General features: G+C 42.9%; 1 protein-coding gene across 7 annotated transcripts in view; it reads right to left on the bottom strand.

Annotated features, from left to right (window-relative positions):
* The window catches only part of SIL1 (SIL1 nucleotide exchange factor), a 372,411-nt gene that overhangs the window by 80,907 nt on the left and 264,685 nt on the right, over positions 1-26,819 (bottom strand). For all 7 annotated transcript variants that reach the window (XM_056124475.1, XM_056124477.1, XM_056124476.1 and 4 more), the window contains 2 exons: positions 17,059-17,158; positions 5,974-6,165 (listed from right to left, as the gene is read on the bottom strand). In XM_056124475.1, the coding sequence (XP_055980450.1) occupies positions 5,974-6,165; positions 17,059-17,158 (292 nt within the window). The remainder of the gene's footprint in view (positions 1-5,973; positions 6,166-17,058; positions 17,159-26,819) is intronic.

Consider the following 26,819-nt stretch of genomic DNA (forward strand, 5'->3'; position numbering starts at 1 on the left):
AGTTGTAGGTCTAATGACTATGACAGTGATGAGTAGGTGCTCAATAAAGAATCTTTAGAGCAATGAATGAATCTGAACTGAAAACATTTACTGTAATAAACTCCACGGGGAGTGAAGAGGAAATTTGGGGCACGTGTGCCAACACAACAGAGGGGCCGGGTAGAGCGATGATGGACAGATCTGCAGAGATGGCCTGTGCAGAGGAAACAGAGGAAACACAGAGTCTACTCTGCCATTAGGGCCCTGAGTCAGGCCCAGGGTTTTCTGTCCCTATGTGTCCTTATTAAGGAAACAATGAGGCCTGGATGACAGCGCCCAGCTAGCTGGGGAGACTCAGAGATGGAGCCATGCTGACAGAAGCACAAACAGTCCTTTCTGAGTCCACCTTCCTTTCTCATGTACTCTTCTTTGAAAATCTAAGAATGTAGGACTTCAACTTCCAGCCTCCTTCCTGCGGGCTTTATGGCTAGAGAAGCAATAGCCCTGCACCCTGTGATTACTGCCACTCATCCAGGACATTCATCAGAGCTGCTCTGAGCTCCCTGCAGAGCAGCTGTCTCCTGGATGGCCCCTGAGCGACACGACTAGGAGCCACGAAGGCCCTGCTCTAGATTCAGCTTGTCTGTGTTACTGCAAGAATCAGGGGTTATAAGTGCCTCCACTGACATAAGCACTTCAGCTTTTCTCAAGATGTTTTCCCATTTGTTATTTCACTAGTGGTGGGGAAGAAAACAGTCACTCTGCCCAGTGATGACCAGGAATCTGGGCCTGGTCACAGGACCCCCACCACCCCTCACCCCACCAGACTTCTCCAGGTCTGGAAAAGAACATTCCCCAGGCTGCCTTCAGGTAGAGCATGGATAGGATGGGAGGATGAGGACTAAAGGTAAAGAAAAGGCACTCAAGTAAGAAAGAGAACAGAAGGAACTGCATAACATTCTAGAGGAAATGAGAACAGACAGCACAATGAGGGCGCAGGAAAGAGGAGGAGAAATGATGGTAAATAACTGAGCATGAATGTGAGGAAAAGAAACACACCAGGGTGCATGAGGCAGAAGGAGGTTCCCTGTCATAAACAACTTGCTGATTTCCACACACAGTTTTGCTTTCATAAACTATGCTGAATTATTCAAAGATGGCTGTGAGGACAGATCTCGTCCAGATCCTTAAAGCCCTGAGCTCCTCATCACCTCTGATCAGTTAAGTCTGGCACAGATGTGGATTGCTGAAAAGCCTGGCACGAAAAGGCCTATTTTCCTCAAAGCAAACCTAATATGAGTGCCCGGCAGCCCCCCACCAACTAGTCCAAACCCAAACCAAAGGCAACAGCCAGAACCAACACGCTGTTGGCCTCCCTCAAGGAACTGGTTCCTGGGCTTCTCACATCCTGACTCGGGGGATATTCCTGAAACTGATTAGCTCACCCAATGACCCATGAGAACAGAACAGGGTGTCACCCTCAGGATGACACTGCGAGGTGCACTACTGGCGTGTAAGTGAAGAGAGGGTCCCCACCAGCCTCCCCAGCACTCCCTCCCTCTTCGGTACAATGCGCTCTCTACTCAGTTCGGCTTTTTATGCTGCAATGAAAGAAAAACCTACAGAAACCGGACCCCTAAACCTCCTTCCACTAAGTGAGAGAAAAAAAAATTACACTGTCAGTGTCTGGGCAGCAGTGATTTGGCCCTTTGGATCTTTAATTCTTTAATTCTCTATAATGGAAAGGCCGTGAGTTTGGTTTTGTTTTTACCCCATAGCAGGGATAGAGAACACAGTTACATTTTCCCTCAGCTTGAGCCCCTGCTTGAGCCTGAGAGGGAATCACAAGCAGAGACAGAATATGAAGAGCCGCCCGCCAACCCTGCAGCTACCGTACACACGCATCTCTCCCTGGAAGGCTGGCAGATCCTAAAGAAAGAATGTCTTTCAGCCTCGTTTAGAGAACAAGAACTCTGGGAGGACGTACGTGGGAGTATGCTGAAGATCTGTATTGATGAGGATCTCCAACAAGTCTTTGATTATGATTACACAGGTTTCCCAGGCCCCTAGCTTGGATTGCTGCAACAGCCTTTGCCCCACTTCTTCCACAGTCCCCATATCTTTCACATTCTCAACACAGCAGCCAGAGGAATCCTTGAAAGGAAAGTCAGGTGGCTAAGGAGATGGCTCAGGGAGCTGGAGCACATGCTTTGAATGCAGGAGTTCCAGGTCCTCTGAGCACCACCTGGAGAGACCCCTGAGCAATGCACCAGGAATAGCCAGCACTGCCAGTGTGGCCCCAACTCAAAAACAAAGAGAGGTCAGAGCATGCCCTTCTACTGCTCAGCTTCCCCCAGTAATAGCCGATTTCCTTCTCTCCCTTGCTACAAGACCTTCCTCCCATCCCTGCTCTGAGCTCCATCTACTTTGCACCCATTTCTCTCTGCTCCCAGCTACTCTGACCTCTGGAGTGTCTAGAGCAGTTCCTCAAACACCCTAGACATATTCTCACCTCTGGGCTTTGGTACTTTGTTTCTCAATCCTGAGATGCTCTTTTCCAACACTGTCAACCCTCAGCCTGTTCTACTTTATTATTCACCCACAGTATTTATTACTCCAAGCACATCATTTATGAGTCATTTATTGGGAATGTTTATTGTGTATCTGCCTCTATTAGCAAGCTCCAATTCTGTTCACCAGTTATGGGTCGAGAACAGTACCTGGGACTCAGCAGGCACACAATCTATTTATGGAATAAATAAATGTCTTCCCTTGGCTTGCTCTCTTCAGATCTTCCTTTTCCATCTTTAGGGTCAAACAGACCATCCTGTAAAGCCCAACTCTATCTTACTCACTGGGTGACCTGGACAATTGTGTCATCTTTCTGTGCCATTTTTACTTCAGTTGTAAAATGGAATTAGTAGTCATATTGGCTTACAAAGCAGCAGAGAGAATCAATGAACTAATGTGCATGCTGCACTTGACCGTGTAGTACATGATAATGCTTACTAAATATTAACTGTTACCATATGATACATGTATGATGATCAATCATTCTCCTGTTTAAAACTGTCCAACTGATCTTAGAACTAAGGCTAAATCATATGGTGGTGATGTTCTCAACCCATCTATCTGGTTCATTTCACTCTATCCCCCCACCCCAGGCCACAGTACTCCAGTGATCCTCATCTCTTCCAGGTCCTCAATCTTATCAATGTCATCTCAGTTTCAGAATTCATGCACATGCCATTTCTTCTCCCTTGAATATCCTAACCTAAGGCTTGGAAAACTTTTTTCTAAAATCATTGATAATAAATGTTTTAGGCTTTGTGAGATGAGTGGTTTCTGTCACAACATACAACTGGATAAATAAAAACAATAGACAAATATCTGTGTATGTCTAAATAAAACTTTATTTGGGGTTGTCTGGATTACCCCCAGCAGTGTTCAGGGGACCAGATATCTAGGGCAAATCCAGGCCTGGTCAAATATAAGATAAGCACCTCAGCTCCCATACTATCTACCCTGTCCCCCAATAAAACTTTATTTATAGAAACAGTGGACAGGATTGGTCTACGGGTCATAGTTTGCCATGTCCTCTAATCACTCCTCTTTGCCCAGAAAACCTTCATCTTTGATGCTTAGCCTAAATTCCATGTCTTCTGAGCACCTTTCCTCAGTGCTTCTAAGCTAAGTGTAGTGTTATACTATATTACCTTCTGGAGCCCTTATTATACAACCCTAAGCTATCTCATTATTAAATTGTTACTTTTTGTGTGTTCAATAGATAATTTGTTTATTGGGTCATATATTCATTAATTCAGTTATTCCAAACTTATAAACCACATAAAACTCAGACCATTCTAGAAAATTAGAATGTCTGTCACTTCAGTAAAATACCAGCATTAAAAAAAATAATCATTGTATCACTGTCATCCCATTGTTCATTGATTTCCTCAAGCAGGCAACAGTAACGTCTCCATTTGTCCTAGCCCTGAGATTTTAGCAAGTACCACATTAGAGGCTCTTTCAGGGTCAGGGGAATGATACCCATCATTGTTACTGGGTTTTGGCATATCGAATACACCACGGGGAGCTTTCCAGACTCTGTTGTGTGAACAGGATACTCTCAGTAGCCTGCTGGGTTTTCTGAGAGTGAGAACTAGACAACAAGAGGTCACGTGGCCTCGTCCTTCATGCCCTACCGAGGTCACAAGTTGCCCCCCACGAGTGGCTCTCCGGCATGGCCATGGCTCCAGAAGCACAAGGACTTAATGCAGAGCTCAGAAGCTGGCAGCAAAAAAAGTGAATGGACTATGCGTTAATCCACGCCACCATGCCTGCCTGGAGGGGAATGGGTGTTGCTCCCTTCCGCCTTTTTCCCTCTGGAAAGAAAGATGGCAGCTGCTTCAGAGCTTTGTGGAAAGCCAGGTATGAGCCGGTCGTGATGGGGCGACTGAAACCTCATGGGAAGGGGGGTGTTCCGGGCTCGTCCTTCACGCCCTACCGAGGTCACAAGTTGCCACCCACGAGCGGCCACACGACATCATTTTATTCTTGTGACCAGCTGTAGAAAACAAATTATTTCACAATGCCTTTTCAGCATGTCTGATTTGGGGGTGTAAACTCTAAATAATAATGGTGCATCTTTTTTCGAAACAATGAATCTAATCAAAGTAGATAGAGTGTTAACTAGAATTTATCTGCCTCACAGGCATTGGGAGGGTTAGGAGGAGGGGTTTATTGGGGTTCTTCATGGTGAAAAATAAGTATTGGTAAAGGGAAATGTGTTTGATATTTGCATGACAGAGACTTAAACATGAAAGCTTTGTAACTTTTCTCACAGTGATTCAATAAATAAATAAATAAATAAAGAGGTCACGTGGCTGCAAATGTAGCTGCATGCTTCCAGGCACTTAGTTTTATAGTCTCTGGATTTTGGCTGTTGATGGGGGCAGTTGGTGCCTGTAACTGTCTAGCTATTAGAAGATGGGGGATATGGGTGGAGGAGGCCCAGTCCGGATCTGAGCAGGCTTGGATATCTCAGCCCCGGGTCCCGCATGTCTGGGTTCCTCTGCTGGTTCCTTCATGCGTGAGGCTCATCCGAGCATGTGGAGAGTGGTCTTGAGCATGGCTATGGCTGGGTTCCAGAGGTCTTCAGCTTCCAGGGCTCTGCTCAGGCCGGGGAGGGAATCTCCTGCCCCTGGGCCTGGCTGTCCTCACCGGGGCACCTTGGAGGGGGGTGGGCTCAGTTTCCTTCTCCACCCAGATCCCCCATCTTCCAGTAGCTAGACAGTTACACCCACCAACTGCCCTCGACATCATGTAATCCCATCATCGGCCAAGATCCAGAGACTATAAAACCAAGCTCCCAAAAGAGAACAATGCAGAGTCTATTGCCCCCGCACCTGGCTGTCTTCACTGGTGCCCCCTGGAGGGGGGGAGGTTTGAAAAATAAATAAATAAAGGCCAAAATATTCCAGATGAAAAAGATGTTTCATTTTCAGCTCTAAGAATGTACTTAATGGACAGAAAAATAATAGTGGGAAAGGTACTTGCCTTGCATGCAGTCAACCTGGGTTAGATTCCAAGCATCAAATACGATCCCCCAAGCACCACCAGAAGTGACTCTGAGCACAGAGCAAGGAGAAAGTTCTGAGCATTGCCAGATGTGTCTCCAAAACAAACAAATAAAAAGAATGCCTTTTATTATAAGAGATTCTGGCCTGGACCAGTGATTCTCAACCTTTATCTAACTGTGGCCCTTATCCTTCTGGTTGGTGCCAGTCTCATTTATGCCTTTTCTACCAGTGTCCTCCCTGAAATATCCTGGAGACTTAAAGGGTCCAATTGAGACACACAAAACCTAGGCCACAGAAAAAGTACTAGGAGAGAATTAAAAATGTGGATGCATATTCTGAGGACTTAAGGCTGAGGAGTATGTATTTGGAACTATCTGTTAAAGTCAGACTGAAGAGCAAAGAAATACAATACCTGATGGACATAATATTCGAGGTCAAATAGCGCAGCAACCTTCTCTTCCAAGGTGGAGCTGGAACTGTTAAACTTGTTGATCAGTCGTACCATGATCTGCATGTCAGTCTCGATGACAACATTCAGCTCTGCAAAGTCTTTCTTCAGCTCCTCAATGGGGCGGAAGAGTTGTTTGACCTCAGCCTGCCTCGCCTAGGTAGAACAGTGAAGAAATGATGCATAAAATTAATCAGGACAGTTCCCCTGAGACTCTCATGTCCACAAAGGATGCCCACCCTGACACAATTATTACTCTAAGATGCAGTTTCAGTCTGTGCTATCAAAATTCCCAGTATATTCTACAATGCCAAAGAACCCTCAGTGACTATTTATAAAACTCTCTACTCCAAAAATACATTTGAGATGCTCCAATCTTCCTTATTCTAGTTCAACTTACAGTGTTCAGAAAGGATAAAAGTCTTCTTGTTCTGATTACTTAGGTCACGGGAAACAATTCAAGCTAATTGGCTCCTTCCTTCACATGGGAAGGCTTGCAATCTAAGGGTGGAACAATTCACGACCTGGTTCTCTATATTTTACAATCACAGGAAATCTCAGCTTTGCCCTGACCAAGCCAGGAACACTTAAGGGAAACCCGGACATAAGAAACTGTGGATAGAGCTGTCAAAATGGGAGCAATCTGCTGATGAAAATTAAATCACTGTCATTACTGTCAATCTAACTACAGGTGTACAATTTGTTCAACTGTTTGAAGTAGCTAAATTACTATATGTACCACAATCAAGTCTCAAACAATTTCCTCTCAATCCCTCCCCAATCCACAAAGATTTTTAAACAGAAGTTTCATTTGAAGTGAATTAAAAAAACTTTAATTATATGTATATATTTTTTTCTTCCATTTTCCCCCCAGTTTTAGAGGACATGGCTCACACCAAGTCTGAAAGGTCATGGTGGTTTGTGGACCTTTCGTCCAAGAAAAATTAACAGGCACAAATATTTATAAAAGTAGATGATGAGCAGCTGTCAGCTCAAAATTGCTCATCTATTACCTATGGGTTTTCTCTCCAGTTACAAGCACTTCTTAGGAATGCCAACTGAAGAAATTAATTTGCCTTTCTCAGAAAAGATCCAGCTCCTAGCAGACCATATCTCCTGGAAGCCCAATCTTGCTTCTTTGGCTGCAAGCGATAATGAAGTGTACCCCTAATGTCTAGCTAGAAGACTCTGGATAACTGCTAAAAACTGAGCACAGAGGTTTGGGAGACTGAGTTTTTGCCACGTGCTGTGGAGTAACTAACAAGTGAGAAGGCTGAGGAACAGCCTCCTTTCCTCACAAACCACTGTGTGTCTGGGCCTCTGGAATGATGTTTTTAACTTTTATTTTACAATAATTATAAACTCACAGAAAATTACAAAAATAGTACAGTCTCTTTATTCAGCTTATGTAACAATAGTACAAAACTGAGAAAAAGACACAGGAACAATACTATCAACAACAGGGCTCACTCAGATCGCACCAGCTTTTACAGGTACTCATTTGCACAGATATGCGTATCGTGATACATAATTTTATCCAACAACTAGACTCCAACAAACTCTAACAATCAAGCTAGAGAATGATCTAACAATCAAGCTAGAGAATGATTCCATCATCCTAAACAGCTGAACTGTGCTACCCCTTTAGAGTTGTTCCTCATCCTCCCGTCATCCGCCAATACCTATGCCCTAGCAACTATTAATTTGTTCTTCATCTCTATACTGCTGGCATCTGGAGAACGTTATATAGATGGAGTCACACAATTTGCCACCTTTTCAAATCAACGTTTTTTTTTTATGGAACATAATGCACTTCAAACATATCCAAGTTATAGCACAGAGCTATATAGTTCATTTCTCTTTAATGCTGAGCCATGTCCACTGCATTAATGCATAGCTTGTTTAACCATTCACCTGGTGAATAACATTTGAGTTATTTCCAGATTTTGAATAATAGGAGTAAAACCGCATGAATATTTGCATAAACAAAAATTCTTACTCCTTTGGAATCAATGCCCAAGAGTATAACTCTCTGGTCATGTGGCAGGTATTGTCTGGGTTTTATAAGAAATCACCCAATTTACTGGGAGAACCCAAACCCTTTATCTTGTTTCTGTGCTTAAAGCAAATTTCAGTCAGCGTGGCTTTGATTTACCTACACTTTCTTGGAAACTAACTGAACTGCCTTCTTCTTTCTCCCCCAGTTTTTGTCCTAGCTAAGGGCATTAGGCTAGGCCTAAAAGTGAAGAGGGGAAAAGTGAAGTGAAATTCAGCTTTGCTGGGTTTCTTCCACATATACAATAGGTATAAAGGTTATATACATTTTTTCTCTTTATAAAAATCTCCATGGGCAAAAACGGGGTGGGGACGAGGAAGTGTTATCTATCTCTCATCACCTCACATCACATGCCTGTGTTCAATCCCCCAGCAGTATTAGGGTGTTGGTGGTCCCCCGCAAGTATCCTTGCGCCCCAGCACTGCTTTTCCAAGCTTAATATCACCAGGAGTGGCTTCCAACACCCTGAGTACTACCTGGGACACACATTCATACACACAAACACACACATACACATCACCAGCAGCAGCAGCAGCAGCAGCAGCAGCAAATATCATCTAACTATTCTCCAGGGCAACTGCAGCACTTTATGTTCCCATCAACACTTATGAAAGGTCCAGTTTCTCAAAATCCTCACTAGCACTCAGCATTATCATCTTTTCATTTTAGATATTTGAATAGATTCAGTGACACATCTCATTGTGACATAATTTGTATTTCTCTAATGACAGATGACATTAAACATCTGCTTATGCGTTTATTTCCCATCCATATTGCCTTTTTAGAGACATGTCTGTGTCCACTGGCCATTTTCTAAATAGATTGCTGGTTTTTTACTGTTGAGTTTTAAGAGCCCTTTATATTTTCTAGATCCAAGTCCTCTGTCAGACAGTCATTTCTTTGCAGGAATATGTTATGCACCAGTTTCAAATGCCACCACTTAACTAACACCAGTCTCCCAGTACAACTCAAATTTCAGTTGCTACGGTATATTAACTATAATTGCATAAAATACCAACTTTTCTGCTAGCTCTTCAGTCCACAAATCACTACACAGATAACATACATACCCATCATGACCAGCAACTGATCGCATCGCTTCTTCCAAAGTCAGTGAGTGACTGGTCACTGTGATCTGTTACTTCACACAAAGGAGCCAAGTGTGCAATTACATAGCTTTCCCCAATGATATGGCACTTTAAAAAAAAAAAATCTCAGGGCTAGGACGAAGAAGACGTTACTGGCACCTGCTCGAGGCAATCGACGAACAACAGGGTGGTCGTGATCGTGATCGTGATGATCCCCAATGATAAACCTATGTAACATTTCATATAAATGAATATTCTAAAGAGAGGACTGCCCAACAAAGAAGAAAGTGCAGCAAAGAAATTAAGAGTTGAAACCAGGTCAAAGATCAGTATCAGACAATACTAACCAGAGTCAAAGATTAAGACAGTTTTCCTCAGTTTACCCTTCTCCCCAAAGCCTATCCTTCCTTTGTTTAGATTTGCAGGTAAGACAGAGAACCTCAGGGGACCAGCCAAGGAGGGAATTTGTTGTGCATTCTGGAGACCACAGATTTGCAAAGCATCCTTCCTAAAAAATATGCTTCCCTGTTCTCTTTCTCTAAAAGTCCTCCTTTCTTCTCACTGTTCAGATAAGATGGTTGCTTTGAGAACACAAGTCAACATCTTTGAACCGGATGACTTGCTACCAATAAAGTTCTTTCTCAGCCCATCACCAGGTCTCTTGACCCAGAATTACACACGTGGTAACTCTGGTAATGAAATTTGTACTAAACACATAGGGAGTTACAGATGATGTCATAATTTGAAGTTGAGTTACAGTGAGCAGTACTTTGGGGCTACTCCCAACATTGCTTTGGTGGCTGCTCCCAAGTGCACATGAGATACTGGGGGCAAAACTCAGGCCTCCCACATACAAAGGGTGTGCTTTGTCCATCAAGCTCTCTCACAACTAATCCACCCCCCTTTTTTTTGCTTTTTGGGTCACAGCTGGCCTTGCACAGGGGTTACTCCTGGCTCTGCACTTGGAATTACTCCTGGCGGGGCTTGGGGGACCATATGGGATGCTGGGAATTGAACCTAGGTCGGCCGCATTCAAGGCAAACGCCCTACCTGCTGTGCTATCACTCCAGCCCCTAATCCCTTTTTTTACGTCATAATTTTTGCTTTCAATAATCCATTTTAAAAACCCAAGATAGTATTATATTTGACCCTATTATTATTTATTTCATTATTCCTTATGAGTTTCCTTTTATTGTTTTCTTTTTGTTTGAAGATTATTCTTTAATCATTCTTTTGATGACAAATTCGTTTAATTTTCTTTGGTGTGAGAATATCTTGATTTCTCTTTATATTATATTTTCATTGCTGCAGAATTCTAAATTGCCAGTTTGTGTTTATCAGCACTTGAAATATGTTGCTCCACATATTTCTGACCACTGTGGGTTCAGGAAAAAATTACTGTGTCACTCAATCATTGTTCCCGTAATGAGTTCTGGGTTTGTTTTTTTCTGTCTAGTGGCATTCAAGATTTTTCCTGTCTTGAGTTTTCAGAAATTTGACTGTGATATGTCACGCTGTTGATTTCTTTGGGTTTATTGTACTTGTGATTCATTCAACTTCATGAATTTGTGAGTTTTTTCTTCTACCAAATTTGGGCTTTTTAAAAATAATTTTATTCCTTTATTTAGCCCCTTATCCCCCTCTCTTTCTGAGACTCTAATAGATTTCATAATGTCAAACATTTTATTAAGTTCCACAGTTCCTGAGGAGTCTGTTCATTTCTTTGTCAATATGTTTTCCTCCGTTATATTTTTATCTGTTTTCAAGTTTATGTATTGCTTCTCTCTCATCTCTATTCTAATACTAAACTGATCCTATACTTTTTAAAAGATTTTAGTGGTTGGGCATTTTTAGCACTAAAATTTCATTAGTTCTTTTTTGTATCTTCTCTTCTTTGCAGAGGCTACAATTTGCTTCAAGAGAGTCTATAATTACGTAGGGCCACAATAATATACATAGGGTAAGGAATTTTGCACACAGTCAACCCAGGTTCCATCCCTGGCACCCCATGTGAACCCCTGATCCCCACTAGGAGTGATCCTTGAGCTCAGAGCCAAGAGTAATCCCTAAGAACTGTCATGTGTGTTCCTGCCGCCCCCCCCCCAAAAATAGTGTTTATAATTGCTTGCTAAAGCTTTCTCCTTGCTCTGTGCTCAGGGATGACTGTTGGTAGCACTCAAAAGATGATATATGGGTTGCTGGGGGTCAAACCCAGGTCATCTGAGTGCAAGACAAGCATTCTATCCACTGTATTGCACCAGCCTTGCTGAAGCATTTTTATGATGGCAAATTTTAAATCCTTGTTAGATAATTACAACTTGAGTCACCTCACCATTGACATCTATTAATTGTCTTTCCAAATTCAAGTTAGAAAATCAAGAAAATCAAGTAATTTTCTTAGTTCTTGATATGAGTGATTATTTTTGTGTCCTGGACATTTTGGGCATTAAATAATACTGAATCCTATTACAATTTCCTTTTCAGCAGGTTGTCACAATATTTAAGTTTAACATACCAATTCTGGCATTTTTGTGTGGTTGCAACTATAATGAAAATTTCATTTCAGAGACTTTGTAGCGTTACTTTGGTATGGCTTCCTTTATGGAATACCCAGAAGATAATATGAAAACCTAGATAAGGCTACAGGGATAGAAGAGAGATTAAGTCTCTTGCATTGATTGTGGTCAACTCTGGTTCAATCCCCAACCACAACATACAGTCCCCTGAGTACCATGAGGGGTTACTCCTGAGCAGAGAGCCAAGAAAAACCTCTGAGCACCACTGGGTATGGTCCAAAAATCCAAAACCAAATAAATAAAAACCTAGATAAGAGACCAGAGATGTGACTCAATTGATAGAGCACCTGTGTTACATGTGTGAGGCTCTGGGTTTGCTCACCAGGTTTACATGCCCCCTCTAACTTAGCACCTCTGGGACAAGTTCCATTGGTTCCTACATCACTGGGTGGTCCCCAGAGTAAGAATGAGAGAGAGAGAACCCAATAAAGTAAAAGAGAAAAGAGAGCATAAAAGTCTGGGCCATAATATTCCACACCAGAGAACAGTTCTCAAATTTTTCACTGTATTAATTCTTAGGAGTACATGATCACTCAAGAGTTCATTTGAAAAATTCCTTTCACCAGCTCTTCTAAAATTTTCCACCACTCTCTGGTTAGGAGGAGGAAGGGCATGTCTGAACTGCCAGAAGAGGCCACTGGGAGCGGAAGTCCTTCCTTGGCCTGAACTGACAGCACCCTGTCAGGCCGGAAGCACTGGCTCACTGCTGCTGGTCAGGGGTAGAAGTCCCAGCCCATGTCTCCCCACATTAATTCCCAGTCATCAGGTGGAGGGCAGAAGTAAAGATTCTTCAGCCACCAACACTAATGTCACTTCAGTTGGGAAAAGTCCAAGCCACCTGGGTACGCCACCTGGGTGCACCAACAGCCTGCACCAACAGCCGGCACCCTCACATGGCAAGTGGACAGGGGCTCCAAACTGGTTTCTGCTGAAATCACATCAGCAGAGGAAGCAGAGAATAGATTCCTGTCACTGGGCAGAAGGCAGGAGAAATTCATGCTCTCAACTCATTTCTCCATTGGATCGGACCTTGGCCAACAAAAATGCCTACTGTCAAGGTCACCAGAACAGAGCACAAGTTCTAGGATCCCTATTCCACATGTGTTACCAGTACAGGGAAGAGCAGAGTGCAGTTTCCTACCACCCAGGACATGGGAATCCAAATCTCCATTGGCACTATGGGGGAGGGAGGGATCTTTATGGTCTCTGACTAAAGCAGGACAAGCATTATCAAAAAAGGTTTTCTCCAGGGCCAGAGTGACAGTATAGTGGGTAGGGCATTTCCCTTGTATGTGGAAGACCTGGGTTTGATCCTCAGCATCGCATATGGTCTTTTGAAGACTGCCAGGAGTAATTGCTAAGTGCAGAGCCAGGAGTAACCCCCACAATCGCTGGGTGTGGCCCAACACCCACACCCCCCCATCCCCAGACACATACCCAAAAGACAGTTTTCTCCTTCTGGACTGCCCTGTGCTAAATTCTTTTCGCAAGAAAAAGCAGATTTTTTCTTAGGACTCTCCCTCTACATCTACCCATTAACATTTCCAGGGCTTCTCTGCCATGTCACTCCTCAAGTTCCAAGATCCCCTCCAATCTGCTTTCTTTCCACCTTTTAGAGTCTTCTGTGTCTCCTTTTAATGCTATGACCAGGGTTTTTAGTTGTGCTTGGGAGAAATAAAAAGAGAGGAGTCAACTTTATCTTATCCAAAATCAAAAGTTTAAGATCACATTTTTAAATGTAATCATTTGTAAGGTACAGTGAACAGTTGACATAAGAAACATAAAGCATCAATTTGTAAGATAACAGAGGCACAGAAGAACTAGTTTCAATAGCAATGATGAAAATCTGCTGAGTGAGACAGAACTTTTCCATGAAGAAGGGATTATGGGAAGAATAGATTTATGTACAAAGACACCAATGAGAGTCGCCACCCACAAACGGCCCTCTGGCTCCTGATCAAGCTGCTGCTTAACAGCCATGATCCCAGAGACTCAGAAACAAATCTCAGAACTCAGTGGCTTTTGGCAGAAATGCATTCAGACTCTGCATTAGGTTACCAGCCTCAGGGCCACCCAGGTGGGAAAAGGTGCCAATCCACCACCTGTTCCCCCTGGCGGCCCAAGGTCTGCCATCTTCCAGAGGCCAATGGACAGCCAGGTAGTGGTCCCCCAGTGACAAGACACATGGAGCCTCATGGAATAGGGGTGGAGCCAGTTCTTTCCCTCCTCCCCTGACCCAATGAGACCCCAAGTTGCTGCCCACAGATGGCCTCTCTGGCTTCTGATCAACCTGCTGCTTAATGGCCACGATCCCAGAGACTCAGAAACAAATCTCAGAACCCAGCGGCTTTTGGCAGAAATCCCTCCAGATTTAATTATTAAAATTTCAGAATTTCAAAATCACGCGGCTGCTACTGTGGTTGCACGACATCATATGCTATTCATAATCAGCAACAGAAAACAAATTGTCTAAAGTTGACTTTTCGGCAGATCTGAGTGTTGGGGTAAAATCCCAAATAATAATGGTGGGTCTGGTGTTGAAAAATTGAACATAATCAAAGTAGAGAGAGAATAATGTGGAAATCATCTGCCACACAGGTAAGGGGAGGGTGTGGGATGGGGGGTATACTGGGATTTTTGGTGGTGGAAAATGTGCACTGGTGAAGGGAACGGTGTTTCATCATTGTATGACCAAGACTTAAACCTGAAAGCTTTTTAACTGCTCTCATGATGATTCAATAAATACATTTATAAAAAAAAAAGACACCAACGAATGAAACTGATGCCTTTCCCCAAAATAAGTTCAAAAAGACTATTCACTCCATTGATAGGATATGGTTGAATATCTGAGTCTTGTCTTCGTATCTTTTTTCAACACTGGGGCTACTGGGAGTTGGACACAAAGTCTCATGCATGCTTCATATGTGTTCTATCACAAAACTACAACTTTATCCCTAGTCTTGTCCTATAAATAGCAAAATCACCATGCTGTACTTAAAAGCAACTAAACAAGGTTTAAATGTGGGTTAAAAACTCAGTGATACAATGGAGTACTATGTAGCTGTTAGAAAAGATGAAGTCACGAAATTTACATACAAGTGGTACTACATGGAAAGTATCATGTTAAGCGAAATGACTCAGAAAGAAAGGGATAGACATAGAAAGATTGCATTCATCTGGGGAACAAAAAGTAACAAAATAGGAGACTAACACTCAAGAATGGCCGAGATTAGTACCAGGAATTTTACTCCATGGCTTGGAGGCCAACCACACATACTAGGGGAAAAGGGAGCTCAGATAAAGAAGGGAACACCAAATAAAGGTGTTGGGAGGATCCTCCCAGGATAGGAGAAGCATGCAGAAAGTAGACTATAGACTAAACATGATTGACACCCATTGCCTCTTTTGCAAACCACAACACCCAATAAGAGAGAGAGAACAAAAGGGAATGCCCTGCCACAGAGGCTGGGTGGGATGGGGGGATGGGGGGTGGGAGGGAATACTGGGATCCGTGGTGGTGGGAAATGGGCACTGGTGGAGGGATGGGTATTTGATCATTGTATAATTGAAACCCAAGCACAAAAATGTGTAAGTCTGCAACTGTACCTCATGATGTCTCACTATTAAAAAATTTTTAATTAAAAAAAAAACTCAGTGATAGGGTCCAGAGAGATAGTATGGCAGGTAGGGTACCTGCTTTGCACATGGTCAACCTGGGTTTGATTTCTGGCACCCTGTAAGATCCCCTTAGTCCATTAAGAAGTGATCCCTGAACACAGACCAGGAGTAAGCCCTGAGTAATGCCAGGCTTACCACTAAACAAATGACTTTTTTTTTAAAGTTCAGTGGGGCTGGAGCAATAGTACAGCAAGTAGGGTGTTTGACTTGCATGCAGATGACCTGGGTTTGATTCCTGGCATCCTATATGGTCCCCCAAGCACTGCCAAGAGTGATTCCTGAGTACAGAGCCAAGCATAACCCCTAAGCATTGCCAGATTTGGACTCTAAACAAAAACAAAACATAAAACTTCAATGATATCCTAGCTCAGAAACTGAGATGTGTAAGAAACCCCAACTGTCTGCACATCCACTTATGTGCCAGTCTCAGTGCACAGGCAGTGAGCTACTGAGTCCAGTTAGGACAGTGACCAAGGGAGACAGACCCCAGAACCCAGCACCAGCACCTGCTGAAAGCGTTAGCAAACTAATTCCACAGAAGAAGTCTCAGAACTGGAAGCTGATTCAATCAGAACACAGGATCTTGCATTTTAGTCCTGACACTGGGGTCCCCTTATAAGATGAAGAAATTAGTTTTAATTATTGAAAAAGAAATCCAACAAACCAAACCAAACTTCAGTAACTAAAAACTTAAACTATCTCTTGCTTTAATATTTAAAAAAAATTGTATACCATTGTCGTCTTCTACATAAAAAGAATCATCAGGAGCAGGCATTAAATAGAAGACAGAGAGGGTACAATGGCTCTTACATTTGCAGAGAAGACATAGAACAGGGGCCAACTTTTTTGCTTTTGTTTTGGAATCACACTTAGTGGTGTTCAAACCTAACTCCTGTCTCTGTGTTCATGAATAACTCAGGGTGGTGCTAAGGGGGCCATATGCAGTAACACAGATAAAACAGAGATGGGTTGCATGCAAACCAAGTCCCTTAACCCCTGTACTATCTCTCTAGCCCCGGGGTCAACTTTTATGTCCCATCATCATACATGGAGCTCAAGGTTAGGGCAGGATGGGCAGTAATGAGCCTAAGCCCTGACCACAGGAACATATTTGTCTCTGCCATAGACACACACTGCTCCACTCTGCCAACCTCCCCTTCACCAGGAGGTGAATGCACTTTTTCCTTACCCCCTAACTTCAGACACCCAACACTGCTGGGTATAGCCCTAGCAGGACCGAGCACAAAACCATCATGCCTGCACTGCTAAAGAGAAAAAGGAGGGCAACTCAAAATGATTTCCAAGGCAATTATTCGAGAGGCCCTTTCAGAGTCAACAGAAAAAAATGTCAAAAGTGATTTGCAACATTCTCCAGCCATTATGCAATCTCAGCAGCCATTTAAGAGCAAGATTTTTTTTCTAGTGAAGGTCTGTATGTAGGAGTCTTCCCAGACACTAGGGACAGAGTCAAGGGCTCTCATTCTACCTCTTCTTCCTGCATTTTCTTGGCTGGTAGAGAATAGGACTGGAGGAAACCTTAGCCAGCCTCTTGGAGTAGAAATACATTAGCTCCATGTTTCAAGGACAAGGACAGGGATCCAGACATACTTGGTCATTCATATGTTAACCTTCTAGAGAGGGTATCACATACCTTGTCTTCCTTTGAACTCCCCATCTGTGTCCCCTCCTTGAACCTTGCAAGCGCACTCTTGAGGTCCTGAGATGTGTAGGTGTTGGTGTTAATGTCCAACCTGTCCAAAGAGAAGTTGAGAGTTAGGACAAAGGCATCATCTTCCTCAGAAAGAAACTGGTGGCTTCAAACCATGGCAAGCTAAGCTAGGCCAGCTCTAGCCGAAACAGCACTTCACATCTCTACCCTAGGATATCCAGAAGTCTAACAGTGACTGCACCTAGTTGCTAGAGAAAAAAAGATACTGTTGAAAATGGGATCAAGTCATGTGGTGCCCACAGAGACCCACCATGGACAGCAGGCATTCTATTGGCTGCTCAGGCAGAAACAAGTCTGCAATGCCTGCAATGCTGTTTTCTCACCACATGACAAGGCAGGAGCTACAGCAGAGCATGGCCACAGACACTGGAAGTAATATGTACCCTACATATATTCTTCTTCTAGAAAAGGAAGTAACAGAGTTCTCAGTCTCCCAAGTATATGACAATATGATCTGATCAGCCAGTTGTCTTCACAAAAATGGGTTAAAAAAAAAGGTACACCGAGACCAGAGTAATAATACAGTGGGTAGGGCATTTGCCTTGCATGCAGCTGACCCCAGTTCGATCCCCAGCATCCCATATGGTCCCAGGAGCACTGCCAGGAGTGATTCCTGAGTGCATATCCAGGAGTAACCACTGATCATCGCCGGGTGTGACCCAAAAAGCAAAAAAGAAAAAAGGAAAAAAGGTATACCTCTAAGACCAGCACAGATGAGACAAAGGAAGTATGTGTCAACCTGACAAGGACCTGGGAGTGATACACCAAGGACTAAGATCTAGGCAGGCTACCTTCTGTAGCCAGCCTTCCAGGAAAGGGAGGAACATAATATCCTGTGAACCTGGTCAAGACTAAAGAGGTACCTCACAATCAGTCTCCCTCCAGAACTGATCAAAGCCACAGCCATTCATCTGGACTGCAAAGAAGGCATTCACGGGGGAGGGCTGGGGTCAGTGAAATAAAATAAGAGTTATAAAGGACAAAAGGAATCATGGAGCATGGACTTGCCTGACAAGACTTTCCAGCTGGTACATTATAGAAGATATACAGAAGAAGAAGAAGGGGCTACAGCACCACTGAGCCCCAGCAGGGATGAGCACATCTGTCCCATAACTCAAGATCCCAGCAGGCCTCCTGGAAGAACAGGCTCTCCAGTTTTGCTCATTCCATCCTTGAGTCATCCTAATGACACTAGAGCCCTAAGAAAAACCTGTATTCTTTAAACCTTAGTCCTCTAAACTAAATTAAGAATAGCTAACCACTCCTATTTATTGAGCACTTTACCATGTGTTGGGCACTGAGGTATAATCCCTTAAAAGCAATGCCTCATTCAAATCATTACCACAATCCAAAAATTAGGAGAGACTCTCTCTCCACAGAGCATAATTCACTGCCAGCTGCTTGAGGACGCCTCTGCCTTGCCCCATTCCCTAAGAGAGATGGGTATTTGATCATTGTATAATTGAAACTCAAGCACAAAATTTGTAAGTCTACAACTGTACCTCATGGTGTCTCACTAATAAAAATTAAAAAATAAAAAGAACATCTCTTCCACACTGAGGAGGGGGCTACATGCCTGTCTTAAGTTGAAAATAGTGCAAATCCCATACGATAGGGGTTAATATCAAATATATATAAAGCCCTGATAGACTTTAAAAGAAAAAAAACTCCCATCCAAAACTAGGAGGAAAAGCCTACCCCACTGAGATCCTGAGTTACCGCCCACAAACAGCCTCTCTGGCTCCTGCTGATCAAGCTGCTTAACGGCCACAATCCCAGAGACTCAGAAACAAATCTCAGAACCCAGTGGCTTTTAAATTAAAATTAAATCCATCCAGATTTAATTATCAAAATTTCAGAATTCCAAAATCGTGCGGCCACAGACATCATATGCTATTCATAATCAGCAACAGAAAACAAATTGTCTAATGTTGCCTTTTTGGCAGATCTGAGTTTTGGGATAAATCCCAAATAATAATGGTGGGTCTGGTGTCGAAATATTGAATGTAATAAAAGCAGACAGAGTAATGTAGAAATCATCTGCCACGCAGGTAGGAGGAGGGTGTGGGGTGGGAGGTATACTGGGGTTTTTGGTGGTGGAAAATATGCACTGGTAAAGGGAGGGGTGTTTCATCATTGTATGACCGAGACTTAAATCCAAAAGCTTTGTAACTGCTCTCACGGTGATTCAATAAATAAATTTATAAAAAAATAAAAATTAAAAAATGGCAAAAATGGGAGAAAAAATTGAACAGAACCTTCTTCAAAGAAACAGAATGACAAAAAGGCACATCAAAAAATGCTCTACATCACCAATCTTAAAGAGATGCAAATCAAACAATAATGAAATATCATTTCACACCACAGAGACTGGCACACATCAAAAAGAACAAGAACAATTAGTGCAGGCAGGGATGTGGGGAGGAACAGACTCTCATTCGTTGCCGGTGCAAATGCCAACTGATTCAACCATTTTGGAAAACAATATGGGCATTTCTCAAAAACAAAAATAATAGTATTGAGCTTCTCTATGACCCAACAAACTGCTCTTGAGAATATACCTAGGGACCCAAAAACACACAGCAAAAATGCCATCTGCACTCCTTTGTTCATTGTACTCACTCTCATTGTCACTGTACTCCCATTATTCATTGATTTGCTCGAGTGGGCCCAGTAACATTGTGAGACTTGTTACTGTGTTTGGCATATCAAATACATCATGGGTAGCTTGTCAGGCTCTCTGAGAGGGGCGGAGAAATCGAACTCTGGTTGGCCATGTCGGCCTCAGGCAAGGCAAATGTCTTACCCACTGTGCTATTGCTCCAGCCCCATACATTACAATACTATTCACAATAGCCAGAATCTGGAAACAATGCAAGTGCTCGAGAACAGACGACTAGATAAAGAAACTATGGTGAATCTACACAATGGAATACTACTCAACTGCCAGGAAAAATGCAGTCATAAAATTTACTTATACATAGATAGACATGGAGAGTATCATGCTGAATGAAATGAATCAGAGGGAGAGGAACAAACATAGAATGACTGAATGATTGCATACATTTGCAGGATATAAAAACAGTATAAACTAATACGCAATGACAGCAAAAACAAGGGCCAGGAGGACTGGTCCATGGCAGGAAGCTTGCTCAAGTGGAGGATGAGCGGTAGGAGAGTGCAGTTAGGACAGAGAAGGGACCACTATGACAATGATAGTGGAAAATGATCACTCTGGACAAGAAGTGAGTACTGACACAAGGTAAAGTGATATACATGATACCCTTTCAGTATCTGTACTGAAAAACACAATGCCTAAAAGGAGAGAGAGAGACAGAGAGAGAGAGAGAGAGAGAGAGAGAGAAAGTGCCTGCTATAGAGGCAGCAAGCTGGGGGTGGGGTTCAGGGTGATGGGAAGGAACCTGGGGGCACTGGTGCTGGGAAAGGTACACTGGTGAAGGGTTGGGTGTTGGAACATTGTATAACTGAAACCCAATCATGAACAACTTTGCGACTGTGTATCTCACAGTGATTCAACTGTTTAAAGGTAAAGGCCCTCCCGTTGATCGTCGATTTGCTCGAGCGGGCCCAGTAACGTCTCCATTGGAGACTTTGTTGTTACTGTGTCTGGCATATCGAATACTCTCGGTAGCTTGCCGGGCTCTCCGAGAGGGGCGGAGGAATCGAACTTGGGTCGGCCATGTTGGCCGCTTGTGAGGCAAACGCCCTACCCGCTGTGCTATCGCTCCAGCCCTAACTGTTTAAAATGCAAGTCAAAAGCATTTAATGCCCTTAACCTAAAACACAGTAACTTAAACGTAGTCTAGTTATCTTAAATGTGTTCAGAAAATTTATATTAGCAAGCCTATTTGGGCGGGGGGGGGATGTTTTTGGGCCAAACCTGGTGGTGCTCAGATCTTACTCCTGGCTCTGAGCTCAGGGATCACTCCTGGTAGGCTTGGATGGGTGGGGGTGAGGGGTTGAGACCACATGTGGTGGCAGAGCTTGAACCCAGGTCAGCAGCATGCAACGCTAGTGCTCTGCCCACTGTATTACCTCTCTGGCCCTAGAGAGACTATTTTTTGTTTGTTTGTTTATTTGTTTGTTTTGAAGCCACACAAGGGACCCAGACCATGCCAGGTCCAGGATCTGGTCTTTTCACATATAAAGTATATGCCTAATCCTTTGAGAGATATACCCAGGCCAGCAAGGCCATCTAACACCGAACCTTTTATAGGGTAGTGAATATTTCATGTGATTTATTGAATGATAGACTAAATGAAAAACAGGCATGGATGGGATACAAAAACACATACAACAACACACACATACTGTGGAATATCAGCTGTGATCACAAGCTGACTGGAAGCTAGCAAGGCAAGAGTATCATATTCCCATATTGCTAGCCCTATCAAAATTCAAAGTACACTTTCTATTAAATGTGTATTACTCTCATACCACTATAAAGTTTAAAAATCCTGAATCAAATCATAGCAAGTCAGAAACTTCTCTATTCTGGACCATGGTTGAACAGATTATCTCTGACCTGATCCAAGATTTGACCAGAACTAATCCATCACATCCCATCTTTTTGTGGCTATAAAATGCTACTCCCTAGGCCATCCATCATCACCTGTTCTCAGACTCAGTCACACACAGTGGTTCACCTGGATGCTTACAAATATATAACTACCCTCAATAGGCACACTCAATTCACTGTTCACCAACACAAAGTTATCATGAAAAACTCCTTTCTTCCAGTCAGCAGTTCCATAAACCAGTCTACCCCCACATTCTCAATCTCTGTTTTCCTTCGATTACAATGGATGGTAAAATCCCTGTTTCTTATAATTAAATTTCAGTACAAACCCTACCTTCCTTTTCAAACTTTATTTTTGGCGGGGGGGGGGGGTGTTGTTTAGGGGGCATACCCAGTGGTTCTCAGGTCTTGCTCCTGACTCTGTGCTCAGGCAACTATCTGGGTTGCTCGGGATTAAATCTTTGTCTTCTATGTGCAAGGCCGTTGTTTTACCTGCTTCTGGCTCCCTTTCCAGCTGGTTTTTAACTCCATAATTAGACCACTACTCACTTCCTGTTATCATGCTTTCTACCTTTTGATTGGATTATCCCACCAGCATACTAACACTCCTTAACCCAGGTCACTATTGATCCAGCCACTTCCCTGCTCCACTTCAGGATAGTTTTATATCAACTGTTTGACGAACAGACTTGTTTTCATTCACTAGCCTTGCCTTCTCGACTGTTACTTACATTGCTATTTGCTCTAAAACGGGTTCTATTCTCACAACTCTATTAAAACTAATCATCAATTACTAATCATTAGTAGCCAGATCCAATGAACTCTCCACTAACATGTTCCTCAAACACTCAACAATATTTATGTACTTCATCCTCCCTGCTGAAACTCTTCTTTTTCCTGACTTCTCATTACCACACTATCTCCCCATCTCTATCTCAATCCTATATGCTGAAATGCCTTGATAGTCTTTTATCTATATGCTCTTACTTAATTTCATTTCATTTTATATTTTGGGGCCATACTCAGCAATGCTCCGGAGGCTCTAGGCTCTGTGCTCAGGGGTTGCTTCCATCAGTACAAAGGGACCTCGGAGATCTAGGGATTAAACCCACACACAAAGCATGTGATCTAGTTTTTTGAGCCACCTCCCTGGTCCCTAATTCCTCTTAAATTAGAAAATGATGCCTAGATTTACATCTTCAGGCCAAACTTTGCCACAGAGTACCAACCAAACTCGTGTTCAACTACTAATAGACATATCATGGACCTCAGATGTTTAATAGGTACCTTAAATTTACTACATCTACAACAGATCTCCACTACTCTCTTCACAATTCTGTCCTTTGGCCAAACTTTTCTATTTCAATAAATGGTACCACCAACATATGTATTTGCGGCAAATCCCCCAAAGAGGCTTTATCCTGAATCCTTTCTTTTCACTTTCCTTTGACCCCTATATCTACATCATGAGCAAGCCCCATTGGCACAACCAACATTTAAATTAAATTAAAAAATTTAATGTAAATGTGACAAATGAAATCTCCAAGGCATCTACTCTCCATTACAGTGCCCTAGACTAAGCCACCATCGTATCCTGCATCATCTTCTGAAAGGACATCCTTTTTCTGATCTACTTCTTTCTCCCACTTTCAATCTATTCTTCATACAGCAGCAACTAGAATAATCCTACTAAATTTCGCTAGATTAAATCACTCTCTCAAACCAAATTCTCCAATGGTTTGCCACTGCAATTCTAATTAAGTAGAGGACACTCAACATACCGCTTAGAATGTCACAGCATTGGCCCCAGCATGGCTCCAGTCTCCTTCATATTAATCTCCTTCCCTCTCCTACTATCTAGTCACTCCAATTACTTCCCTGGTTCTTGAATTTGACAATGTCTTTTTACTGAAGAAGCCACGGATTGTTCTTCCCCAAACCCCACCCCACCCCCAGGGATTCTCCTTGATTCCTATCTTATAAATGTTCTAAACCTAACTAGACCTATTAACAAATCCCTTACACAGTTAAATCCCTCCCCATTCTCAAGGTCTCAATACAAATAACGAGGCCTCCCCAAACCATCTTATGTAATATTGTCTCCAAAACTGACCACCTGATTTCTACCCTAGTACTTCTAGTGACATCACTTGAACACTTACCTGTTTTTCATGCTGCTAGTCTCCTTAGGGCCAGCATCTTATGGTTTTTTATTTTGGGGTTATTGGAGGGAGTAGTTTGGGGGCCACACCAGTAGTGCTCATGGACCATTCCTAGTGGGCTTGGGAATCATATGGGATGCTGAGGATCAAACCTGGAGTTGGTGGCATGCAAGGCAAAAGCCCTATCAGCTGTTACTATTGCTCCACTCTCGCATTTTGTTTTTTTTTTGTCTACAACAATGTTCCCAGTGCTATCTCCTGGGACGGCATAGATCTTCTGTGAAATGAATGGGTGGGACAGATAAATGGCCTTATTCTTGGTCTATCCTCTCAACCACTATATCATATTATACAATGGTAAAGACTCAATGCAAGGGGCCAGAAAGAGAGTATAGTAAGTAGGGCACTTTCCTTGTACACAGCTGACTGAGGATCTATCCCTGGCATCTCATAACTCCTGAGACCCACCAGGAGTGATCCTTGATCACAAAGCCAAGAATAAACCAACATGATGGGTAGCACTGAAGCACTGTCCTCCAGTTGTTCATCGATTTGCTCAAGCAGGCACCAGTAACGTATCCATTGTGAGACTTGTTGTTGTTATTGTTTTTGGCATATTGAATACGCCATGGGCTGGAGCGATAGCACAGTGGGTAGGGCATTTGCCTTGCATGTGGCCAACCTGATTTCTATTCCTCCGTTCCTCTCAGGCAGCATGATGGGTATGGCCAAAAAATAAAAAATAAAATACAAAAATAAAGGCTCAATGCAAGATGGAACAACTTGAACCAAGTCTATGTTTCATCCTTGCAAATACAGGATTATTCAAAGAAGGTGATCATTGCCAGGGATGTGTTGCAGTGGTAGAGAATGAGCCTTGGATATATGCAGCCCTGGGTTCATTTCCCAACTCAAAGAAGAAAGAAGAAAGGACAGCCCAAAGGACAGATGGGAGGAGGATGGGGATGGGAGCCAAGGAGGGTAGGAATGGATGGGAGAAGAAGCAACAAGAGCAGCAGCAGCTGGTTGTTCCAGAACTAAAGAGAAAGATGTATTATAGCAAGGTTGACATGGATACAGACTAAAATCAATGGTGATGACAAGTCCTAACATGGAAACAAAGAGAAAAACCTGCTGTTGAGAACCAACTATTGACTGAAGTCAGGCTGTCCCAGGCGAGCCAGATCAGGGGCTTGGGGACAGGCTTTAGAGCCCATGGGTGTTGCAGAGCTGGAGGTAGGAGAGCAGCCACTGACGCATCAGCAGGACTAGCAGGGAGCTTGCCAGGATGGGGCTTAATGGACCATCTCCATCTTTCTCTATCAGAAATGACAGGATGAAGTCTACCCAGGAGGAGGACGTCACCACCAAAGGCTGCGGCGACCCAGTGAACTCACAGCCCGTAACCCCTTACCACCCCATCTCTGTCCTGGAGTCTCTTTTCATACAAGTTTTCTGTGGCCATGTATGCTAAGAAGAAAGGACATATCCTAAGGGGGTTTTCCTGCACAGAACCCTCAGAAACACCCCCAAAGTAGTAGAGAGGCAAGAAAAGGGACAAATATTTCTGGTGTTGGGTCTGCCACAGATCCAGAAAGGACTCTGCTATCTACTCTCCAAGGATCTGAGCAAAGTGCTTGGACTGATGATCCACCACCAGGTGGTGGAGAGATAATTTCTTATTAACTATTAAAAACCAACCAATAGGGCCAGAGAGGGGTTTAAGCACTAGCCAATTCTGATTCAATCCCCAGAACTGCACATGGTGCCAGGAGTGATTGATCACTGAGCACAGAGCAAGGAGTAAGCCCTGAGCATAGCCAGGTATGGCACCAAAACCAAAAACTAAAAATAAATAAAAACCAAAACCAATCCCAAATTAACAAAGTTCCTACTTCAATATTCTTAGACAAAGTAAAAACACAGATTTCCCTAAGATGAAAGAAAAGAACTTCCTAAAATACTCTGAGACAGCCAACGTGCATATATGCGTGTGCTGAGGATGGAGGGAGATTGGCGGGGGCTATAAGAATGAGAACTGACCATGGTAGAAAGCTCGCCACAAGTTGTGAGGAAGGGCAGTTATGACAGAGAAGGGATCAAAAGGACCAATATGACAATGGTAACTGGAAATGATCACTCTGGACAAGAACCAAGTTGCTGAAAGGAGGTAAAGTGAGATACACCATAACCTATTTGTAAGAGTTATAGCAAACCACAGTGCCTACAAGGGAAGGGATGGATGTTGAAACATTATATGACTGAAAACCAATCATGAACAACTTTGTAAGTGTGTATCTCATAGTGATTAAATTAAAATTTTTTTTAAGTTTTAAGGATCAATAAATTGATGAGAAAAAGAGTAAGATTTGATTCTTTTTAGACGGTTGGATAAAATCATCATCCAATAAATTGAGCCATTCCATGAATACCTGGGTAGATTTGGGGAGTTTAAGATCCTTATCATTTGGGGTGACTAAGAAGAAAAAAAAACTCCACTACAACAATATGTGGTTGAACTGTCCAGCACTGAAAACTGCCTCAAGGCTACTTCTGGGAGTTTTGAGTGACTAAAGTGCAAAGGGACAGGCTGAGTGACATTTTGTCACATATGTCAAAAAATAAAACTCAGGTGAGAAATGGGTCTGTACAGTCTATTTGTAACTCATCTCACTGCCAAATATTATGAAAATAATAATAAAAATAAAAGGACTCAGTAACACCAACACCACTCAATCCACGATGGTTTCCTATGCTTGCACATGTAAGAGCAGGAACAACAAATTATCTCCAACAATTAAATTAACCTCAGGCTTTTCACCAGGGTGCAGCTCAGTGGTAGAATACTTCCCTAGCATGGGGGAGCCCTGAGTTTGATTTCTGTCATAAAAACAAAGAAAAAAAAAGAAAAAATGATGGGAGTCCTGACCATTCAGTTCTACTACTGCAATAAGGCGGTAGCCCTAAACAGCGCATATAGG

This window comes from Sorex fumeus, unplaced genomic scaffold (assembly GCF_029834395.1).
Source record: "Sorex fumeus unplaced genomic scaffold, SorFum_2.1 ptg000051l, whole genome shotgun sequence".
Taxonomy (NCBI): Eukaryota; Metazoa; Chordata; class Mammalia; order Eulipotyphla; family Soricidae; genus Sorex; species Sorex fumeus.